The following is a 24247-nucleotide window of genomic DNA, read 5'->3' on the forward strand; positions in this document are numbered from 1 at the left end:
ACAAGGCAAAACTCAATGTACTCCTTTATTTAGGCTCTGGGGCCTGAGAAGAAGAGCATATTCGGACAGTATTCTTTGCCATGTTTCGGCAGTGAAGTCCTGGAAACCCAAAAACTTTTCAGCTCCAGTTTCTTTGACTTTTTGTTCGTTTATGCAGTACAATTAATCATATGTTCGATAAACACCATAAAATCCACCTTCACAATCAGCATATCAGTACATTTAATCATATGTTCGATAAACACCTAATTTTAAATTGTATCCATTTTAGAATAAGGCTGTAACGTAACAAAATGTGGAAAATGGGAAGGGGTATGAATTCTTTGCGAATGCACTGTACCTTTTTTTGTGAATACCCATCCTGGCACCGTCTGTATTGGTGGGGTAACCATGAGGCAACTGAGGAAGGCTAGACCCAGGTCCAGGCTTTCTATTAACCCAGTCACCAGGCATTAGATGAGACCCTGAAGGAGAAGACAGATTTGCTGATAGACTACCATCAGGGGGGTCTCCCACCACTCTCTGTGAAGGCTGAAGCCCAGGGTGACCTGCTCTGTTCATCATGGATACTGTGGTGTTTGTATCATAAGAACAGGAGGGTCTCTCTCTATCAGGCCCTGCTTCATCCCTGCTCTGAGACTGAAGAGAAGGGTCTGGGCTGCAGACTGGATCCATGACTGGAGCCTCGGTCTATCTGATGACCAGTAGGACTGAGGTTGTTCAGTCCCCCTGTCCACTGGTGGTGATCTGTGTGGTGGTGGAGTCTTTGTCCCTAGCGGTTCGGTGCCAGTTCCGACTCGGGAAGGAAGAGAGATGGCTCCTGATCCAGTGTCCTGATCCGGGGCCAGGGTTTGTGACTAGCCACCTCAGAGGTCCAGTCTCTCCTACCAGCAACACCGAAAACCAGCAGGTCTTCATGGACTACAGACTGTAAACACAAATTCTACAGAAATGCATAAAGGTTTATATAAGAAACAATTTTCTGTACACACAGAAACATGATAATTATAAAATGTTAACCACAGTCAAGCCAGTCTCTAAAACTGGGATTCAAGTACCTAACAATATGGAGCCATTGGAGTAAAAAAAAGAAGTCCATATGTGTTGATTCCAGAATGAAGTAGACAAAATCTATGCCTCGCCCTAGTCTCAGCCAGTATGTTGTCATGGAGACTAAGTTTTGTTGTTGTTTTGTGTTAAACTGTCAGTTTCTGGTTGTGGTGAAAAGTGTTGTCCCCAGCCCAGATTTGAAGACGCTGTCCTATCCATTGACCTCCACTATGTCACCTCTGGTCCTGGCCTGATCTGTGATGTCGTCCCCTAGGCCCTTGGCTGCACCCGTCTGGGTCTTGGAATCCAAGATTGACACGCAGACTCATCTGTTAGCCTCCAGCCAACCACCTACAGAAAGAGGTTAGAAAATGTGACCGGTTTCAGGAAGCTAGGCGTATGTCGCACGTCACTACTTCACAGGAGAGGTATTTGAACGTAACAAAATGTTTGTTTTTTTAATCAAAATGCGTTTTTGTGCAGAAATGCCTTCTGGAACATGTAAACTTTCATATGCCTTTATAACAAACTTGTATGCCATCTGTAAATATGAATACAATTGTTATATTGTGAGCCTAATTGGTTTAGCCACAGAAAGAGACAGGAACCTTCCTGCTTGCCATGATTGGCTAAGATAATGGATGGGCTGGACATGCAGAGAGATGAGCTCGGATTGGTCTGCCATGTAGCATGCTTCCATCTATAACATGAGCTTCTCAGTATGTGTAGATAATAATTTCTACCACAGATTTGTGAAAGACGTCATGAAGAACTGCAAAAGTGCCCTTAATGAAACAGGCGCTATCGACAACGATCAGAGAGAAAGAGTTGTGAAGGTCTACTTTCTGGAGGACGATCGTGCCATGCTGACTCTAGGACTCTTAAAATGAATCAGACAATGAGGAAATCCCTGACTTAGGTAAAAACAGTTTCATTTAACCAGACATTGTAGTCTTTTGATGACAGTGATGTGGAAGAAACGGCGATCAACAGTGTTGTTGTCATGGAAGAAGTTGACCAAGTTTTGAAATCAGTGGAATGTCTGGTGGAAACAGAGTATGATTGCAATTGCGAAGGGAGTCAAAAAGAGGACCCTGAAGGCGGTTGTATAAAACAACTGTCTCTGGATTACATTTCAACTAAGGCCAACCATGGCATCCATGACAGAGAGGGAGAAGCGTTCATCCATGTATACGGATAAGAGTCCAGCTACAATTTCATATATGTTAGAATTTTTTTCAGAAAGTTGTTTTCAATGCAAGTTAGTGTACTGTTGGCTAGCTAACATTAGCTGGCTGGCTCACTAGCTAACGTTACGTGTATGATCTGTGTAGTAATATTATTTGTCTCTCAGAAATCCATTTGCATTGCTAGTTATAGCTTAATGTTAGCTAGCTAGCTAACATTGAACCAAGTTGGTTAGCTTTAGCTACCTGCAGATTCATGCATGGTGCATGGTAGTATGAGTTGGGATTATGGTTGATTGTTTAGCTAGCTACCTACCTGTCTAAACAAAACACTCCACTATGCAAGTAATCATTTCACTGTACCGTTTACAACTTCTGTATCCTGTGCATGTGACAAATAAACGTTGATTTTAGTGTGTGTTTACCAGAGACGGTAATGTGAAGAACAACATGACCTGCACCAAAGCCAAATTAGGATATAGGCCAAGGACTAGATAGTGTATTTTTACTATTACTTTTTTATACTACTTTCACTGCTTTGAAGTCTTGAAATCTTTGGTTGTTTACTATGCCATCTTACTATGTTTACCACGTGGCCTCACATGTGAATCCTTAAAGAGATGGGTGGGGCTAAGGCTTAAGAGGGAGTGAACTATGCTGAATGGGTGTAGACAAAGAAGAGCGCTCCAGTAGGTGTACCAAAACATTCAAGTGACATTTTCTCAAAAGTGGGGTTAAGTTTATCAACTTTCAAAGCAGAATTACTTTCACATTGTATGATATAAAAGTAGAGAAACTGGTATCCAATGTAAAAAACACTTTCTAATTTTGCTACATAGGTCACAAATAGGTGGTAGGTCAAGTTCATACATTATAATGTGTGTTTGTAACATAAGTTGCATTGATTTAATTTTATGAATGATGAAAAAGACAAAATAATAGCCAGGCGCATCACTTTACCATTGAAGATTGTGAGACAAATTACAAGATTATGTTATAATACTGTTTATGCATCGAACAGCTTTGATGGGTACTCTCTCATCTGTGTCTGTGTGAACTGAGAGGAGCCTAAAAACCTACAGCTGGCATTCCATAGATAATATGTGGTGGGTGTAACAGACAGACACAGACAGAGAGACAGAGAGAGACAGAGAGAGAGCCTAGAAGAATAGAACAAAACCCTTATTGTGTCTAATCATTCTTGCATCTGGGAAACAGCACCAAAGGCATTCCACCCCTCCCATGCCGCCAATCGGCATGATCGGCATGGGAGGGGTGGAACCAGCCATGACTAAGCATTCTTAGTGTGTTATATAAGAACCAGCATTGTCTGTAAAGGTTAAGCCTAGGCAACACATTTTAGAGTGTAGGGTGGACAGCCTCATTATTGCAATAATTAATCGATATTGAATTAAGATCATTGTTTGAAGAAATGACAGTCTCTCTTAGTAAGAATTTCCACAACAAGATCTACTGTATGTAGGCTATATGTATTTCTCCCTTACTTTGCTCTCCCATCTTCAGCAGATCAATGCTCGCTGGTCCGTTCTCTATTGTCTCCTCTTTGACTAGCAGCAGATCAGGCTTCCCATTCTCCATCTCTATTGACTGTAAGAGATACAGTGTGAGAGGATGTTGGATCAAGAAATCTGACATGAGCACCCTGCTATTGAGCATCTTCTAGTTGGGAAATGAGGGATTGCTATGAGTATTATGCAAATGTTAGTTGATTTGATTACTTGACACTCTTTAATGGTTTTATAATTCAAAGTAATGGTCCCACACTTAAGACAAAATTAATCAAGACCTTGGCGCATTTACACAAAGATTCTCAGTGTAAAAGTATTCATTATGATCTAATAGGCAAAACTGTTCCTAGGTCTGCACTCCTACTCAGAGGCTTTGTGAATATTGACCTTCAATTAAACTTAGTCTCAAATTTCGCCGCCAGTCCCTTTTAATAACAGGACAACAGCACACATTTCAGCAAATAAAGGCCTGTTTCAAATAAACACGGGGTCTAAATGATATGTTTAATGAATTTACCATAAATTACAATGAATTGTTTAGGGACAGTTAAAATAAACACCCTCCCCCCTCATAAAATGAACTCTAAAATGATTATTAACACCATGAATAACAATAACTGATGCAACCCTGTGTTTGTAAACTTGGATATCGACTTTACCACTTCAGAATGGTTTTGTGGCACAGTCGATGCCACGCAGGGCTAACTCGCTGACCACAACCGACAAACTCACTCTCCCTGCCTGTCTCATTACACTATGATCAGAGCTGGCTGCAGATAATGATCAGCTAGGGGGAAGTCAGAATTTCAACATTTTGATGCTATATTCATGATGATATCAAATATATGCAATGAATTTTGAACCAACAGGTTTCTGTACGAATGCGCCACACACAACCAATCAGCAACGCACAATTGAATACCGATTACCGACTTTTAGCGCTTCTCATCATGGTTTGTGCCACAATCAAGTAGAGTACGTCAATCTCGACAAACAAAAAAATACATCCATCCCTACTCAGTATCGAAGGCTTGGTTTGACAATCTTTGAACGTCATTAAACTTTTTGGTGTTTTGCAACAGATGTCTCGTTCCATTAATCAAATGGCCATTGTGCAGTTTGGAGTTATATCAGAGTGGAGTGGATGATCATGGGCAGGTAGCCTACAGGGGACTTTTGAAGTAGCCTAATCAGATTAACACATTGTGACTGCAACTCCCAACGGGCTCCGGAGAAGGCAAGGTCGAGTCATGTTTCGGAGGACGCATGACCCGCCTAACCGCGCTTCTTAACACCTGTTCGCTTAACCCGGAAGCCAGCTGCACCATGTGTCGTCGGAGGAAACACTGTTCAACTGACGACCAAAGTCATGTTTCGGAGGACGCGTGACTCGACCTTGCCCTCTCCCGTTGAGTTGCAGTAATGAGACGAGTTCGTAATCACAAAATTGAGGAGAAAAAAGGGGGTACAAAAAAAAATATAATAATTAACCTTATTTACATAAGTATTCAGACCCTTTGCTATGAGCTCAGGTGCATCCTGTTTCCATTGATCATCCTTGAGATATTTCTACAACTTGGAGTCCACCTGTGGTAAATTCAATTGATTGGACATGATTTGGAAAGGCACACACCTATATAAAAGTTCCCATCATTATTAAATGGGAGAAGTTTGGAACCACCAAGACTCTTCCTAGAGCTGGCCGCCCGGCCAAACTCAGCAATCGGGGGAAAAGGCCTTGGTCAGGGAGGTGACCAAGAACCCGATGGTCACCCTGACAGAGCTCCTCTGTGGAGATGGGAGAACCTTCCAGAAGGACAACCATCTCTGCAGCACTCCACCAATCAGGCCTTTATGGTAGAGTGGCCAGACTGAAGCCACTCCTCAGTAAAAGGCACATGACAGCCCGCTTGGAGTTTGCCAAAAGGCACCTAAAGGACTCTCAGACCATAAGAAACAAGATTCTCTGGTCTGATGAAGCCAAGATTGAACTTTTTGGCCTGAAAGCCAAGCGTCACGTTTAGAGTTCACCTTCCAACAGGACAACGACCCTAGGCACACAGCCAAAGACAACGTAGGAGTGGCTTCAGGACAAGTCTCTGATGTCCTTGAGTGGTCCAGCCAGAGCCCAGACTTGAACATCTCTGGAGAGACCTGAAAATTGCTGTACAGCGATGCTCCCTATCCAACCTGACAGAGCTTGGGATTAACTGCCCAAATACAGGTATGCCAAGCTTGTAGCATTATACCCAAGACTCAAGGCTGTAATCGCTGCCAAAGGTACTTCAACAAAGTACTGAGTAAAGGGGTCTGAATACTTATGTAAATTATTTTATGTGTATATATAAATTTGCTAAAATGTATAAAAACTGTTTTAGCTTTGTCATTATGGGGTATTGTGTGTAAATTTGAGGGGGAAAAAAACAATTGAATACATTTTAGAATAAGGCTGTAACGTAACAAAATGTGGAAAAAGTCAAGGGATCTGAATACTTTCAGAATGCACTGTATACAGTAACTAACCCCTCTACTGCACACATTTTGGTTTTACATGTTTTTATTTTATTTATTATGTTCCAAGGTGGTGTCCGTCCCCAAAAGGACCAACTTTGGAAAACCCTGGTATATATATCTATCATTGGTCATGACGCGCGAATTTCACCTGATCGCGGCTGACTGCCCATGTGGTCATGTTGTCTAAACTCTTAGGCACTGAAGCTTGTGGTGATCGGTGGCATGTTATAGAACCTATCCACAATATTGTAGGCTACAGCTTAGTCGTTAAGGTTGTAAAGGATGTGGAAGTTACTGTCTCACTGACCAAGGCCAATTTCGACTCAGGGTTGGTCACATGACCCACTACAGTGACTGCTTTTCTCATTCCAATGATTTGATGATTGACAATCTATAAAATGTTTATTTTGCATGCTCGCGCACATGACGCGGGCAGTGTGGTCCGCATGTATAATTGCGCAAGCGTTTGAATAACATGTATGTACATTTATTTTCCATCACTGCTTGCGCACGTCTGCATAGCCTCTCCCATATCCTCATTGGTATTTAGGAGTTTATATCCACGTGGGTGATTTGAAAGGTGAACTGAGGTCCACACTCCAGTCCTGTTGGTGGTGGTACTGCACCTTAAAGTTGGTTGCCAACTGCCATATAAAGTCCAAAGAAGGAGAGATTACTAGAAACAAACTCTGTTTTCCCTTTTCTCTGGATTAATTGTCAGAGGACCTTGTGCATTTCAGGCAAATTAACAACCCAATGTTTATATCGCAGGGCAAATTAGCTAGCAACAGCAACCTAATTGCCATAAATGTATAATGCTTTTCTACCTGTACCCAAATTAATACAGTTGGTTCAGAGTTCGTTTTGATATTTCAACCTGCGTGTCCTGATCGTGTCTGATGTGGGTGGCCAAAATCAACATGGACGCGAGCGGTGTGGTCAACATGTAAGACACTGCATTGCAGTGCTAGAGATGTTACTACAGGGTAGGGAGTGCGTCATCCGGGTTAGCAAGTCCTTGTGGCGGGCCGGGCGCCTGCAGGTTGACGTCGGTTGTCAGGTGAACGGTGTTTCCTCCGACACATTGGTGCGGCTGGCTTCCGGGTTAAGCGGGCGGGTGTTAAGAAGCGCGGTTTGGCGGGTCATGTGTCGGAGGATGCATGACTCGACCTTTGTCTCCCAGCCCGTTGGGGAGTTGCAGCGATGAGACAAGATCGAAAAAGGGGGTAAAATACAACAAAAAAAATGTACTTTTTTTAAAATGCAAATAACAAGTTATATGCAAATCCCTTTCATTTGAACCATTAATCATTAGAGGCAATACTATAGGTACAATGTTAATTGGTTCTGTATCCTGATTGTCTATGGCGTCAGATGAGTGCCAAATCGAGATGAGCACGCGAGCAAGAAAATAAATCACAGCGCGAGCAGATTTGTATCTAAGAAAACTAGTTGCGCGAGCGCATAAACTACTTTGATCGTGCATAGGTAGGGCTGGGCTGGAAATTAAACTTGAGAGCTTGAAACATTGATATTGAACAAGTTCAAAATCATTGTCGAATGCAATAAATTAGTCCGAGTGCATGCAGAGATTTCTGCACTCTCACAAATACACCCTGCCCATGCATGAAAGTCTCTTCTCACAAACACAATTTCCATGTTGCTCTCATTATCCATCTCAGGAGTGAACGTTTGACAGTTCTATATCGTGGCGCTCTGCTCCTAGTGGTTTACCCAAGGTTCCGGTCAAGAAGTTCAGATATTGATTGAACGATCCGTACATGGATCGAACAGCTTACTCTTTAACATTCAGAAAACCATAAGGTGATATTGTATTTAATGTATTCAATTTCCTTAGGTATAATGGTTTAATTGGGTAGGGAGGTGAACTAGGCTTTTGACCTTCGCCGTCTCTGGTCCACACTCCAGTTCAATTTGCGGCGGTAATGCATCACTAAAGTTGGTTGCCAACCGCCATTTAAAAACCACTGAAGAAGAACTGTATTCGGAAGTGAAAAGTAACCAAGAACAATATCCACGGCAGCGTTTTAATTGTTATATAGACTTTTATTATCACCTTGAAACTCCAAATATTACTTATGTAACTGCACAGCCACACATACTTACCCCAGGCAGTGTTAAATTCGCGTTGGAGACAGGTCTTGGTTGATAGATGTTATTAAGGTAACGCTAGCTAGCTGCTAACAATGGCTAACTGTAGGCCTATGGTTTTTCACACTCAAATAGCCTCCATCATGGAGGTGCTAGCGAATGCAGCCGTGGCAGATATCTGTAAACTCGTAGACGACGACTATGCAGTGTTTCGTTTGGAAATAACTCAAAGCCAGAATGAAAGCAGGGCATTGCGGAGAAAACTACAGCTACTTGAAATGAAGGTGGCACGGGAGCGCGCAGAGAGGACGCGAGAACGCGTTCTCGCCGGTGGTCCCAGTAGTGTCAAGATCCCCGACCGATACAAAGGAACGGCAAGAGGTTGGCTACATTTTGCAGAAGGCCGATGCTGCGGGGCCTGTCGCCCCGATCACATCTGCGCATGTGTGACGTTAGATGTTTACCACATATGGTTAATCAGAATTGGGTCTTGGTCAGTTTTGGGATAGTATGCAATAATTCCCCTGGTTACTAAGCTAACTTGCAGAAAAACACTATCATATTCAAACCAGATTATTGATTTACTGGTATTTCCCATTTACTAATAGAAAACAATAGATGTATTATGTTCCACGCATCATATCAATACATAGTAAATCAAGGAATTATAAGTAGTGTTACCTTACATCCTTGCCAATTGTAGACAGTGTCAAAACTGTCAATAGTGTACAATTTAGCGTTCAGCATTGACAGTACCTAACCAACCTTTTCCCCAATCACTCTCTCAGGTGAAGGACATCTCACTGGAGACCACAGGGGCTTTGTGAAGCCTGCGGGACACAATGCGTGGAGAGATGAACCAATCACTGTTGATGAGGGGAGTGGAACCTCAACCCAGCATGTTATTGTGATAGAGGTTTGTGTAATAGTATTACATCAAACTTACAGTTAATCAAATGTGGCCAGTTTATTTCAGAAAGGCTCACCTCAGCTATTCACTTGCTCACATCCCTACAACATTGTTATCCAATTCTACTCATGAACCGGTAATAGCCTCCCCTTTTCTTATGTCAGTCTGCAGATGAAAATGCAGCAGGTCCTGGGGTCAAGCTGGAGAGGACTGAACGAGAGAAGGACCCACGGCACCAGACTGGAGCAGCGGCTGGAGTGGCGCCCTATGTAGCCACCGAGGACCTCGCTGCTGCGCCCCAGGCCAGGACCCGACGCAGGATCACGGAGGTCAGTGGAACGCTGAACACCATCCTCAAGTCAGAGACAGACACAGAGACTTTAACTGTAACACAAAGGCTCTTACACACAGGATCTGACCACAGATCAGACCCAGAGAGACTGGGCAGTCGTCTTGCTCCCGGCTCAGAATACTTAGCAGTATTTCACCAGAGCCAGGGGACAGTTAATTCCCGTGGAGATGGTGACACATTCGACACTGGCGGTGATGATCCGTCTTGTTCTTACGCTACAGAGATGAACCCTGGCAACATGCCCTTGGGTTTAGAGAGACAGACTGATCTGTCTAGAGAGGACTGGAACCGGTACAGTAGTAGTGTATACTCTGAAGGGTGCCTAGATAAGAAGGGGGAGGTTATAGTGGTAGATGACGTGACTGTGAAAGTGGAGGGCGACGCTCCTCCCACATGGAATGCAGATGGTCACCTAGGAGACGGACACTCACAGGACAGAGATTCCTTTGATTACAGGGGAAGCTTAGATACAAATCTAAATGTCACGACTCACTCCACTTTACACGCATTCAGGGATCACGATGCCGTATTCACTTCTAAGGCACTTTCCAATTCACATGGCAGCGTTCTTTTCAATCAGGTACTGAACTCAAATGACAGGGCTATAGCCCAGGCTCTGGGAGTGGGAGCCACATCGGGCAATAGTAAAGAGAGACGGTTCCTCTGCATGTTCTGTAACAAAGGCTTCAGCTGCCCCCAGAAGGTGGAGATCCACCAGAGGGTCCACACAGGAGAGAAACCCTTCAGCTGTTCCCAGTGTCATATGTGCTTTGCTGAGGCTGGCAACCTGAAGAGGCACCAGAGGGTCCACACAGGGGTGAAACCCTTCAGCTGTACCCAGTGTCAAATGCGCTTTGCTCAGGCTGGTGACCTGAAGAGGCACCAGAGGGTCCACACAGGGGAAAAACCCTTCAGTTGCCTCCACTGTGAGAAGAAGTTTTCCCGCCAGCACCAGCTGAAGATGCACCTGAAGGTCCACACGGAAGAGAGGCCATTTGCCTGTACGCACTGCAGGAAGAGGTTCTCAGAGAGGAGCTACCTCAGGATACACCAGCAGAAAAACCATTCCACTCTATAGCATAGAAAGTAACCATTCCACTCGATAGCTTCTGACGTTTAGCTCAAACCCTGCATTAAAGGAAAATATTAATTTTAGTCAGCAAAAAGATAACGATAGTAATAGATTTCAGTGTTGAATATTGCATCCAGACATTGTGTGTTTATATATGGCATATTTAAGCCGAAAAAGTCAGTTACATAGTGTTTGTTCTGTGGTGCCTATATAATGTTCACAAATGCCTAGTTCCTTACTTTCATTCAACTACTTAATGTTTTTCCTAAGACACTTGTAATGAGAAAATGTATGCAGTTTATCTAGTTCATGCAGATTTTTTGTTGAGTGTGTATGTGTGGTTTTCATATGGTGTATTTAAAACTGGTTTATGTTTAATAAACACAAAATGGGACTTTTCATTCTAAGACTTTCATTGAAACTCCCTTAAGTATACATCACATCTTATCTCACCCTATTCTGCATACACATTACAGCGCTTCATAGCCAAGTTAGTCACTAGTTAACAAAGTCATGATTATGGCTAAACCCTGCCTATTTCTAAAATGTATCTTCTTAAAATTAGATTATAAACTTAACTTCACTGCTATACCTTATGGCTAATCTTAAATTAAAACCAAAAAGCACGTTTTTGTTTTCATTAATGTTTATGTTATAGCCAATTTTTATTGTGTGGCTGTGTTAATTAGGGACGACCAATACCTAACAAACACCTACTGTACACGTCAAAAGATTAGTCAGGTTTGTCTGATGTTGACTTGACTTATCATAGCTTATCAACATATTTATGTCCACCATGATGGGTTTAAAAACAATGAAGTCATTCTGTAACTACAGTATAGGACTCATGTAGTGGGGATGGGTAAACACTCCATGTTGAAAGTGTGTTTATTATCTGAGTGTACGTACCTGAGGGAGTGTATGTCTGTGTAATCTGTATCATCTGTCTCTTCCAGGAGGAGGGTCCAGAGGTGCTGCTGGTGAAGGAGGAGGGGTGTGAGGAGGGTCTGGGGAACCCTGAGGGGACCATGGTCATGGAGGACAACCAGACTACACCTCCTCCTGAACACACAGAGGAACCAGCTGAGCAGCATAGAACCACACACAGTCTCACTGAGGTGAGTGCACTGTGAACTGCTGTCTGAATGGTGTTTGGTCAGAGCCCGTATCCACAAAGCATTTTAGAGTAGGAGTGCTGATCTAAGATCAGTTTTGCCTTTTAGATCATAATGAATATATAGACAGGTGGGGAACTGGGCCCAGATTCACAAAACACATCTTACTCAAACTTACGAACCATCTTAAGAATTTTTTGGGGATCCTTCTTGTTCTTAGTTCATAAGATAGTAAGTGCAATTCCTCAACAATGTCTTAAGATTTAATGATTTTCTTCCGAATCTTAAGATATTTGTTGCTAGGCAACCGTTTTATCTAGCTATTTAGCTGGCAATGGCAATCATGTTGGCATATTTCGTACTGAGATGACTGTTCTAAAACATGTTATTGGGTTTAAAATAATCAATGCTGAACTTTCAGATTAAGTTTGTGTGAATTAAACATGTTCAATTGCTTTCATGAGCTTTTTCTCTCACTGCCCTGAGTTTAAGACAAGGGTTTAGCTATCTTGTAATTAAGAACATTTCCAATAACTTCATTTTCCAGAATCTAATTTCTTAACTTTTTGCTTAAGGAGAAACATTAGAAATAGCGCAAGAACATTTCCAATAACCTTTGAGGAATAGCAACTTTGCTTAACTTGCTTCTTAAGTCTATAGTTAAGGAAAAAAATGGCAGTTAAGAACATATTTCTTAAGAAAGTTTTGTGAATCTGGGCCCTGATCCTCGATCAGCACTTCTGAGAAAAACTTGTATTTAATTTTTTAAAATTTCTTTACAACATTATCACACTCAACCAACATTAAACACACCACATTTCAACACATTACATCGTTCTCTCATCCTGGTCTAAATACATTTTTTGACTGTGGGGTTTATTGTTGATGTACTCTTCTCATACTTTGTTTACTTGATATCTAGCAAACTCATTCAAAACTGTCGCTGTCCCGCTGTCTTAGCTGTTGACACTCACGCACAGCCTATCCTTGCACCCACTGTCACAGCGGATTAATGAAATGCGTAGTTCGGAGAAAATAGTTACAAAAAATGTTTTTCAAACAACTAACGTTAAAATAAGAGTACAAAGTGTGAACCACCTAGCTTTGAAGTAGTTACAATGTCCATTTCCCTGCCTTTGAGAGGAGCGGGCTAGTAGATACCCATAGACTTAGCAACTGCACTAAGCTAACTACAGTATATGCTACCTTCAACTTTCTTCAAACTGCATGCAGAGACATAAAAATGGTATCCATGAGTGTCTGACTGGGTAATTATGAAATCACCAAAGATACCGAAGTATCCATTTAACCAATTTACCAACTGGTGATTTCACCAGGCAGGCCAAAACTCCATCCCACCAAAACAGGTTGAAATTTCAGGCGGACTTTTTAAACAGCTCTTAAACTAAAAGGCATTATCATAATTTTCACAATATTACAGTATTATTCAAACCTAATAGTGTGGAAATGGATATAAAATACAGGAAAAATACATATGACTGCACAGGGCCTTTTGAGACTAAATTTATCAAGACCCGGGCTTGTATCCACAAAGTCTCAGAGTAAGAGTACTGATCTTTCCAAATAACCTTACTCATTATGATCTAAAAGGCTAAACTGATCCTAGATTACTCCTACTCTGAGAGGCTACTTCATCCTATGGTACTACAGCTATGACATTTGTTTACTCATTTGTATTTTAATTTATGGCCAGTAGACAGAAGACAGGTAATGAATTGAACATAGATTTCACATTCCATGAAACTATGGCACGTCACATTAAAAGGAAACAAATAATTAATTATATTAAGAAATTGTGTCATAGCCCTGTTGCAAGAAACTAATTTAATGGGACAAGTCTTGGAACAAATGAAAAAATATTTTGGAGAAATATTTTTAACATCTTAGTCACTGTTAGCAGTTGATGTTATTCTTCAATAACACAAACTCCAAAGCAAATCAGGGGGAGAAAAATAGATTTATTTGAAAAGGACAAATCATAGATGTTATTCTGGGAGGTAGATGTTCATTCCCCCTGTCCTCAGATTTTCTCCACAGAACAAAGAAACAGGATGCCACTTATAACACCCCACCCTAGCCTTGGGTAGACCAGTCAGATGACCTTGTAGTACAACTGGGCCAATGGCCAAATAACAAATGTCCTGCTCCAGACTCAATGTACAGACCAATGAAAACGTGGCTCTGAGTTCAGGACTGACATGCCACAAATTCTAAACAGCTGTTTAACTGAAAACCAACTATTTCCATTGACAATTCTCTATTTACCATTAGTACTCTAGTTTAGTACTCTCGTCCTCTGCGTTGTGTATTTATCTTCAAAATACTATTATAATACCCAAAGCAAGGGGAGTGGCAGTGCTGTTCAAGAATACTATTAAGCACAAGTTAAAGTCTCAGTATGTTGAGCTCAACGGTCGGTTTATTTTCAAACATGTTATATTGGGCAATGCAGAAGTGCTTATTGTGAATATTTATGGGCTACTGAGTGGAACAGCAGTCTAAGGCATTGCATCTAAGTGCTAGAGGAGTCACTACAGACCCTGGTTCGATCCTGGGCTGTATGACAATCGGCCGTGATTGGGAGTCCCATAGGGCGGCGCACAATTGGCCCAGCATCGTCCGTGAGAAAACAGTGACCTCTACTAAAAATAGGAGGATCAGCTTTCTATAGGCTAGGCCTACCTACATACTCAACTTTCCTAATATTAAGCACATTGCTTATATTTACAACAGGAGTATAGCCTACCTGGCTGGCATGAAAATAAACCACGGGGAAAGTGTCCTCCATTCGGTATTTATGTGCATAGATGACATGCATTTTTTTCCCGCTGACCCCGTTTCGATACAGGTGCATGATAATGGTCCATTCTAAACAAATTTCACATACATACTAAATAATATTTAAAGGCAAGATTAAATCAAGAATAGTCTGATGGGTGACAATATTAGCCTATCACTTGTGAATGATGCCCAGCATAAGAAACAATGCATTTTTTTTGCAACATTTCCAAATCATAGTCACACACCTCATGTAGCCTAGCCCATAGCCCTATAAGGTTTGTATCACAACTAAAGTGGCCAAATAACTTCTTAAAATTTAGCACAATTTAGCGCTTTACAAGGGGTGTAGAGCCTAACTGGCATACATAAGCAGTGCGTTTCAAGTTTGGGTTAGATCATTTTCACCATAAAATTGCATTTTGCGATCACTTTTGATAATGGTGTTTTCCGCTAATGGAACATTCGCGCTTATACCCTACTACCATGTGCGCATTGCAGCTCTTATGTGAAGAAATAGCCTAATAGTTTATCAACATTTTAAGCTAAGCGTTCTGATCTGTCACATTGCGTAAAAAAGTTTTTGGGATGCTAGTAGTTGTATTAATGAGATCTATCGCATTCCACAACTGTCCCAGACTGTTAGGAATATTTATTTCTCGCACAGAATGGAATAGGTCGACCTTTGTACAAGTAGATTGAATAGTGCTTTTGCTGTTCGTTAGGCCTACTCATATTGTTGGCTGATAAATTAAATGGACAGGTCTTCCAATATGTGACCCAAACTTGTATGCTGTCTGTAAATACAAATAAAATGGTTAAATTACAAACCTAGTTGGTTTAGCCAGAAAAAAAAGACAGCAAATCATGGCTAGCGGGAAGGTTGCTAAAATAATGAGGGGGCTGGACATGCAGAGAGATTAGTTTCGATTGGTCTGCCATATAGCACACTTGTCTATTTGAGCTTGTCAGTATGTCTAGGTTATCCTGTCTAACGCTACTTTTTTTAAAAAATGGATCCCGTAGTAAAAATTTATAAACCTAATGTCAAGTTAAAGTGTACTGTTAACTAGCTAGTGTTAGGTGGCTGGCTCGCTAGCTAACGTTATGTGTATGCTCTCTACTGTCTGGAGACCGAGTTTTGAAATCAGTGGAATTTGAGTATGATATCTAAGGACATGGAGTAAACACCTGTCTCCGGATTACATCTTCAAACTAAGGGCAACCATGGCATCCGACAGGAGTCGCGTCCAACCATGATGTATACTAGTAAGATAGTCTAGCTAGCTACATTTTCAGATATTACACGTTTGACACATTTGCTTGACTAGTTATAGCCTAATGTTAGCTAGCTAACATTGAACCTGGTTGGTTAGCTACCTGCAGATTCATGCAGGGTAGTAATGTCATGAGTTCGGATTATGGGTCATTGTTTACCTAGCTAGCTACATGTCTTAACAAAAGACTCTCGTCTTAGTGTGCCAGAGCGCAGAATAACGGATGAATTTATGAACGCTCAACACCCGTTGAAAATAGCCCGTTGAAAATAGCCGGTGTCAGTAAACGTCAGCAAAAAAGCTAAATGAAATTGTTGCCAGCTGCACAGTTAGTCACCATCGCTCTGGATAATATGAAAACAGCCCTGCTAGGTCGAATAAAATGGTCAGTGGGGTGTTCTCTCATTATCTGTCTGGAAGTAGCTAGCCAATGTTAGCTTGGGCGCTTGACTGCCGTTGTGAGGTCAGAACGTTTGGATCAACCCTACTCATCGGCCAGAGCGTCCAGTGTGAGCTCTGAACGCTAAACGCTATGAATTTACGAATGGACAATCTGACAGCACAGTTGCAGTCACCAACGCTCTGGATAACACAGCAGCCTAACGAGCTCTGCTAGGGCGAGTAATGTTCAGTGAGCCGTTCTCTCACTTAGATGTCTGGAAGTAGCTAGCAAGTTAGTACAGAACACTCGGATCAACCTTTAAAGCTTAAGAGTGTGTGAACGGTGCTGAATGGGTGTAGACAAAGGGCTCTCCATTAGTAGTACCAAAACATTCAAAGCCACTTTCTCAAAAGTGAGTTTACAAGTCGTGGAAATTTAGTACCGAGCGAGACTTTGTCATTGCTTCAAACAATCTTTATTTAATATCGATTAATTATTGCAATAATGAAACCGTCAACACAACAGCTGTTGGGCTGAGAGCCTAACTGAAAATGAACTGATTATATAGTACCTAAAAATACTTAGTCAGACTGGTTCCAACTCCGTTAAGGCACCTTGGTTATATACACAGGATGGTGTTTTACCCACAACCCAGCTTAGTTTCCCAGATGCCAGGAAGATGAGACATTATCTATTACTCTATTTCATAAAACAACCATTTGGTGCATAAACATAAGATAACATTTTGGAGCGGCAGGTAGCCTAGTGGTTAGAGCATTGGGCCAGTAACCAAAAGGTTGCTGGATCGAATCCCCAAGCTGACAAGGTCAAAATCTGTAGTTCTGCCCCTAAACCTAGACTTGGCGCTCCGGTACCGCTTGCCGTGCAGTAGCAGAGAGAACAGCCTATGACTAGGATGACTGGAGTCTGACAATTTTTAGGGCCTTCCTCTGACACCGCCTGGTATAGAGGTCCTGGATGGCAGGTCGGAGGCCGAGCAGTTGCCATACCAGGCAGTGATGCAACCCGTCAGGATGCTCTCGATGGTGCAGCTGTAAAATCTTTTGAGGATCTGAGGACCCATGCTAAATCTTTTCAGTCTCCTGAGGGGGAATAGGTTTTGTCGTCCCTCTTCACGACTGTCTTGGTGTGCTTGGACCATATTAGTTTTTTGTTGATGTGGATGCCAAGGAACTTGAAGCTCTCAACCTGCTCCACTACAGCCCCGTCAATGAGAATGGGGGCGTGCTCAGTCCTCCTTTTCCTGTAGTCCACAATCATCTCCTTTGTCTTGATCACGTTGAGGGAGAGGTTGATGTCCTTGCACCACAAAGTCAGGTCTCTGACCTTCTCCCTATAGGCTGTCTCATCGTTGTTGGTGATCAGGCCTACCATTGTTGTGTCATCAGCGAACTTAATGATGGTGTTGGAGTCGTGCAGTCATGAGTGAACAGGGAGAGGGCAGTGTGGAGTGCAATAGCGATTGCATCATCTGTGGATCTGTTGGTGCAGTATGCAAATTGGAGTGGGTCTACGGTTTCTGGGATAATAGTGTTGATATGAGCCATGACCAGCCTTTCAAAGCATTTCATGGCTACAGATGTGAGTGCTACGGATCGGTAGTCATTTAGCCAGGTTACCTTAGTGTTCTTGGGCATAAGGGACTATGGTGGTCTGCTTGAAACATGTTTGGTTTACAGACTCAGACAGGGAGAGGTTTAAAATTATTTCAGCAGAGTACCCAGCCAGAAATAATCAGACACCCATTTTTCAAGCTAGCATATAATGTCACAAAAACCCAGAAGACAGCTAAATGCAGCACTAACCTTTGATGATCTTCATCAGATGACACACCTAGGACATTATGTTATACAATACATGCATGTTTTGTTCAATCAAGTTCATATTTATATCAAAAACCAGCTTTTTACATTAGCATGTGACGTTCAGAACTAGCATACCCCCCCGCAAACTTCCGGTGAATTTACTAAATTACTCACGATAAACGTTCACAAAAAGCATAACAATTATTTTAAGAATTATAGATACAGAACTCCTCTATGCACTCGATATGTCCGATTTTAAAATAGCTTTTCGGTGAAAGCACATTTTGCAATATTCTCAGTAGATAGCCCGGCATCACAGGGCTAGCTATTTAGACACCCAGCAAGTTTAGCACTCAAAGTCAGATTTACTATAAGAAAAATGTTATTACCTTTGGTGTTCTTCGTCAGAATGCACTCCCAGGACTTCTACTTCAATAACAAATGTTGGTTTGGTCCCAAGTAATCCATAGTTATCCAAATAGCGGCGTTTTGTCTGTGCGTTCAAGACACTATCCGAAAGGGTAAATAAGGGTTACGAGCATGGCGCATTTCGTGACAAAAAAAATTCGAAATATTCCATTACCGTACTTCGAAGCATGTCAACCGCTGTTTAAAATCCATTTTTATGCCATTTTTCTCGTAAAAAAGCGATAATATTCAGACCGGGAATCTGCATTTAGGTAAACAGACGAAAGAAAATAAAGCACGGGGTCGACTCGTGCACGCGCCTAAGCCCATAGTACTTTGATTGGCCACTTGCCAAAAGCGATAATGTGTTTCAGCCAGAGGCTGCCTCGATATCGTTCAGCTTTTTCCCGGGCTCTGAGAGCCTATGGGAGCCGTAGGAAGTGTCACGTTAGAGCAAAGATCCTCAGTCTTCAATAAAAAGAGCCCAGATGAACAACAACTTGTCAGACAGGCCACTTCCCATATAGAATCCTCTCAGGCCTGCCATATGAGTTCTGTTATACTCAGACACCATTCAAACCGTTTTAGAAACTTTAGGGTGTTTTCTATCCAAAGGCAATAATTATATGCATATTCTAGTTACTGGGCAGGAGTAGTAACCAGATTAAATCGGGTACGTTTTTTATCCGGCCGTGTCAATACTGCCCCCTAGCCCTAACAGGTTAAGCTCTTTATCTACTTCCCTTGAGTCAGATGAACTGGTGTATACCATTATGTCTCTGCGTCTAGTATGTAGGGAGTTAGAGGTCATTTTGCAAGCCAGTGCTAACTAGCTCAGCTTAAACACTGGAAGTATTTGGGTACAGCAAGCATGCTAGGGGTACCCAAAGACTTCCATTCTTTGACCTAAACTAGTTAGCATTGGCTCTGCAAATGACCTCAAACTGCCTGCATACTAGACGCAGAGACATAATGGTATACACCAGTTCATCTGACTCAAGGGAAGTAGATAAGGGCTTCATTTCCAAAATCCCGAACTATCCTTTTAAATAGTGTAAAGTAAGCAAATCACCTAACATGTTTGCATAGTACTCATAGCAATCCCTCATTGCCCAATCAGAAGATGTTCATATCAGATTTCTTGATCCAACATCCTCTCACTCTGTATCTCTTACAGTCAGTAGACATGGATGGGAAGCCTGATCTGCTGCTGGTCAAAGAGGAGACAATAGAAGATGGACCAGAGAGCATTGATCTGCTGAGTGAACTAAAGATGGGGGAGCAAGGTAAGGGAGACATAGATATACTTCAATGGGAATAGTGATGCATCTACATAAAATGAAATCAATAAAACTGAGTATACCAAACATTAGGAACACCTTCCTAATATTGAGTTGCACCCACCCCACACGTTTACCCTCAGAACTGCCTCAGTTCATCAGGGTATGGACTCCACAAGGTGTCAAAATCATTCCACAGGGATGCTGTCCCACAGTTGTGTCAAGTTGGCTCGATGTCCTTTGGGTGGTGGACCATTGTTTATACACAGAAAACTGTTCAGGGTGAAAAAAAAGCAGCGTTGCAGTTTGACACAAACCGTTGAAAGGCACTTAAATTTTTTGCCTTGCCCATTCACCCTCTGAATGGCACGCCACAGGCCGGCTCATAGCCTCTGGCAAAAATGAGGGGACATGAACAGGTATAGGCCAATCAAAAGGTTCTTTATTGTAAAACAAAAAACTATTAACTTTAAACAAAGAAAAAGGAGGTGTGGAAATGTCATAATGTAGGGTTTATGTAAGGTGCATGGATGCATGAATCTGTGTTTGTGAACATGACTGAGTGGAAACTAAGTAAACCTACAAAGGAACAACCAAAACAGGATCATACCTGGAGGAGCAGGGAGAGAGAGAGTGGTTAGTGGAGCAGTTTAATACCGTGAGCCCAGGTGGCTCCAATCACGCCAGCTCCAATCACTAACGACCCTGCTCTGCCGGTAGGAGGAACCACCCCTGCACTGCAGAGGAGCCGTGACCCCCCCCCCCCCCCCCCCCCCCCTCCTTAAAATGAGGGTCCCCCCCTCATTCCAAATTACGACCCAACATATTTAAAACATTCCAAAATTCCCCCCCAGTCCCAGCTCCTAGCAGCAGCCCCATGTCCCCTAGCTGACTGTCCATCCTCAAACTCAGCAGCCCTGGTACCTGGGGAGCAATTTAAGAGAAAAGAGGCGCAGACAGACCCACAGGGGTCAGCAGAGAGAAAATACAAACTAGGCTAAAGGAGCACAGGACAGAGCATCAGCAATGATATTATCCTTACCACTAAGGTAAGTAATATTGAGGTTGAATGGTTGCAAGAACAAAGCCCAACACATCAGGCACTGGTTGGGATTTTGCAGGGACTTCAGAAAAATAAGTGGGTTGTGGTCAGTGACTACATTTAAAGGGGTTAAACCAGAACCAACATAGACTTCGAAGTGCTGTAAAACACCAATGAGACCTAAAGCCTCCTTTTCAATTACAGAATAGTTTTGCTGATACTTATTACATTTCCGGGAAAAGAAACTGACTGGACACTCAACATTGTCATCATTTTCCTGGAGAAGCACAGCCCCAGCACCGATTTGACTGGCATCTACCTGCAATTTGAAAGGTTTCTCAATTTGGTGCTGGCAGCATGGGTGCCAAACACAAAAGAGCCTTAACTGCATCAAATGCCTCTTGACACTGGGTGGACCAGATGAAGGCCAAGGCTGAATTTAACAGGTTGTCAGGGGGGACACTACTACCGAAACGTTTACAGAAAGCACGGTAGTACCCCACCATTCCCAGGAAGCGCATCAGTTCTTTCTTTGTGGAGGGCTGTGGGAACTGCTTCACAGCCTGAACCTTGGCTTCCACGGGACAGACAACACCCTGACCAACAACCTTGCCTAGGTATGTGACAGTAGCTTTGGCAAACTCACACTTTTCCAAAGTGATAGTCAACCTGGCCCACACCTGTCTTTCAAACAGGGCTTGCACTCTCCAGACATACTCCTCCCACGAGTCTGAGTAGACGACCACGTCGTCCAATTGCAGTCTCTTCTCCTGAGATACACAATAAAATCTGTTTGATAGGCTTAGCATCTCCGATGTCTATGTCATGCGCAATTAAATGGGTTTTCGATAGAGTGTCAGAAAACAAGGGTAGCTTCTAATAAGAGCTACCAATTCATCATGTTTCTGAGTCTAAATGATCTACCAAAACCAAGGATTTGTAAAGTCTGGGAGTTTTTCAACCAACCTTGTAAGACCTCATCCGAAACCCTAACTACCTCCTCTTCTCCCCCCTCCACAAAGTTAAAGCCTCAAGATGCTGTGACTGGAGCAGCAGTCAACGCTGACCTCACCGCTGGAGTGCCTTCCACTTTGCTTAGATCACAGGAGTGATAACATTTTAACAGGTTCACATGGCTTACAACCTGGTTTGGCTTGCACGCTGACACGTATGACAAGTTTTAATAAACTGAGCTACATCCCGCTAAAAGTGGCCAGAAAAAAATAACGGAGTATGCGATCATAAGTTTTACGAACACCCATATGACCTGCCACATCACCATGTGAAGTTTGCAACACTTTATTTCGCAAAGTAGTAGGTACAACTATTTGAAAGACTGGTTCTCCTAGACCCTGATCATAGTGTGGAACGCATTTCATAACCAACAGCCCATCAAGAAGAAAATAACACTGAGCACTATTCCTCACCACTGAATCAGGAACAACTTTCTCAAATTGATCAGCCAAGGTAGTATCAGCCTTTTGCTCAGCCATCAATGAATCTCTAGAACTAGTCAACTGTTTTGTCTGGAGTTTGACTGGCAACTCAAGACTTTCTGGCTTACTCTCAACCTTATTACGAGAGGCAGCGCAGGTAACAGCACAAACTGGAAATACCTCAGGAGACAGTCGCGATCTGAAGATACCCTTGCTGGGGACACTGAAGGTTGCTTCATACAGATGTTTAGTTTGCCATCTGCCCACACCTTACTACCTGCCAAGTCATTCCCCAGAATCATGTGGACTCCCTCTACTGGCAACTGGGGTCTAACCCCAACATCTACATCACCCTCTACCAGACCACATTTTAGGCTAACTTCGTGTAAAGGAGAAGATAATGGAACTAAACCCATACCACATCTGCCAGTATCAGACTCCTTAGAGAATGGAAAAACAGATTCCAGAATAAAATAATCTAAAGCTCCAGTGTCTCTTAAGATCTTGATTGAAACATTTTGGTTGCCATCTAGCAGGGACACTACACCATCTGAAATAAAGGCTGGAAAATCAGTGGGAAGACAGAATCAAACTCAACTAGTGGCTGAAAAAGCTCACCCTGGTGGTCAGAGGCTGAAACAGGAGCTGCCAACACAACAGGTTTAACTTGACCTGACTTTTTTGACTTTGGAAGAAAGATCATCCTCTACCTATGTCCTTCAACTAAACAGTAGTGACAGGTATTAGCATTAACTGGTGCTTTAAGTCCCAGACCTAAACTTCTGCTGAGGCTTTTGGAAAGAAGCTCCAAAAAAAATGGACCTACTATTCCTAGAAGTAAAGTTATTTTTATGGTACATGTCACTGTTTGACTCAAAATGGCTTTTATGTGTTAGCCTGTACTCATCTTCAAGGACTGCTGCATCACTTGGAGACTTAATTTTACATTCATATATGTAGCAACCTGGTCACACAATTTAACTGTTCTAACAATCAAATTAGACAGACCCTCAAAAGTACTAACTTCAGAAGCAGTACACCAACGATTAAATGCAGAAGTCAAATCACGAACAAACTCAGAATAGATTGGTGAATCTAACTTTTCCTGTAACGAAAACGTTGACTATATGCCTCTGGCACAAGTTCGTAAACCTTCAGAACTGCTGATTTAACTTTAGCATACACTTCACTGTCAGCTACACTCAGTGCTGCAAAAGCCTCACGTGCTTTACCTGTAAGTACACATTGCAACAACATAGTCATGTCCAAATCTGACCAAGCTCTAGCTTCCACAATACGCTCAAATAAAGCAAAGTAAGTATCTGGATCTGACTCATCAAATTTAGGCAACAAACAAAGATTCTGTGAAACAAACTGTGGCAATTATTTTGGTCTATCTCCAACTGCATTTGCAACAGCTCCCGCTGCTGCTCAAAAGTTAATGAAGGACTACTGGGAACTTGTACCCTCACTACTAGCAGACTGACCCCGAAAAACACCCATTTCCTTAAGACCCTGCTTTAATTTAGCTTTAACAGTCAACAATCTCAATCTGATAATGTTCAGCAATTTCAATTAACTGCTCCTTAGTACACAACTCTAAAGCTACCTCTGAAGGAGCTTGAACAAAACCACTCAGAATGGAAGACATTTTTCTCAACCAATACAACTATTACAAATGCTCCCCAAAAAATACACAACTCACCTGCTGTTAGTCTGGGTTCAAGGACAGGAGCCACACCCCACTATCCTCCAAAAACAACTAACTGGCCCTGGTCTTCGTGCAGTCACATGTGGTGGGGTTTCATGCACACAAAACCAGTGGAGTGGAAAAGACAACCAGAAACTGGCGGCTCCCCCATAACCACGGAGGTCCTCCCGAGCCGATGAAGGGGAAAAAGGAAAACTCTACCCACGTTCACTGCCACCTAAAACAAACACCACGAGCCTCCTATT

The 24247-nt window shown here is 42.4% G+C and overlaps 2 protein-coding genes and 1 long non-coding RNA gene across 6 annotated transcripts in view; 2 read left to right on the plus strand and 1 right to left on the minus strand.

Moving 5' to 3' along the window:
* Positions 1 to 7: 7 nt before the first annotated feature.
* Positions 8 to 8643, minus strand: LOC145878541 (uncharacterized). Of its 3 annotated transcripts, none has more exons than XR_014391977.1 (4): positions 8408 to 8643; positions 3743 to 3845; positions 1288 to 1401; positions 8 to 943 (listed from the first exon to the last, which is right to left on the minus strand). It is a non-coding gene; the product is annotated as an uncharacterized LOC145878541 (long non-coding RNA). The 3 variants fall into 3 exon arrangements; XR_014391976.1 differs by having other exon boundaries at positions 1059 to 1401; XR_014391975.1 differs by having other exon boundaries at positions 8 to 1401.
* LOC145878540 (uncharacterized) overlaps positions 8488 to 24247 on the plus strand; it is a 20207-nt gene continuing 4447 nt past the window's right edge. For both annotated transcript variants that reach the window (XM_082973874.1, XM_082973873.1), the window contains exons 1-5: positions 8488 to 8773; positions 9181 to 9308; positions 9467 to 9631; positions 11683 to 11844; positions 19711 to 19819. In XM_082973874.1, coding sequence (XP_082830000.1) covers positions 8488 to 8773; positions 9181 to 9308; positions 9467 to 9631; positions 11683 to 11844; positions 19711 to 19819 — 850 coding nt within the window. The remainder of the gene's footprint in view (positions 8774 to 9180; positions 9309 to 9466; positions 9632 to 11682; positions 11845 to 19710; positions 19820 to 24247) is intronic.
* LOC106602471 (uncharacterized) lies at positions 9639 to 11151 on the plus strand. Its single transcript, XM_014195140.3, has one exon. It carries the CDS (start codon positions 9878 to 9880, stop codon positions 10730 to 10732), a length of 855 nt encoding a protein of 284 aa, XP_014050615.1. The 5' UTR covers positions 9639 to 9877; the 3' UTR covers positions 10733 to 11151.

Source organism: Salmo salar, chromosome 04 (genome assembly GCF_965601325.2).
Source record: "Salmo salar chromosome 04, fSalSal1, whole genome shotgun sequence".
In the NCBI taxonomy this organism is placed as follows: Eukaryota; Metazoa; Chordata; class Actinopteri; order Salmoniformes; family Salmonidae; genus Salmo; species Salmo salar.

Bases quoted from the DNA above. Each gene is read 5' to 3' on its own strand.
- LOC106602471 (XM_014195140.3), top strand. From the start codon at position 9,878: ATGAACCCTGGCAACATGCCCTTGGGTTTAGAGAGACAGACTGATCTG.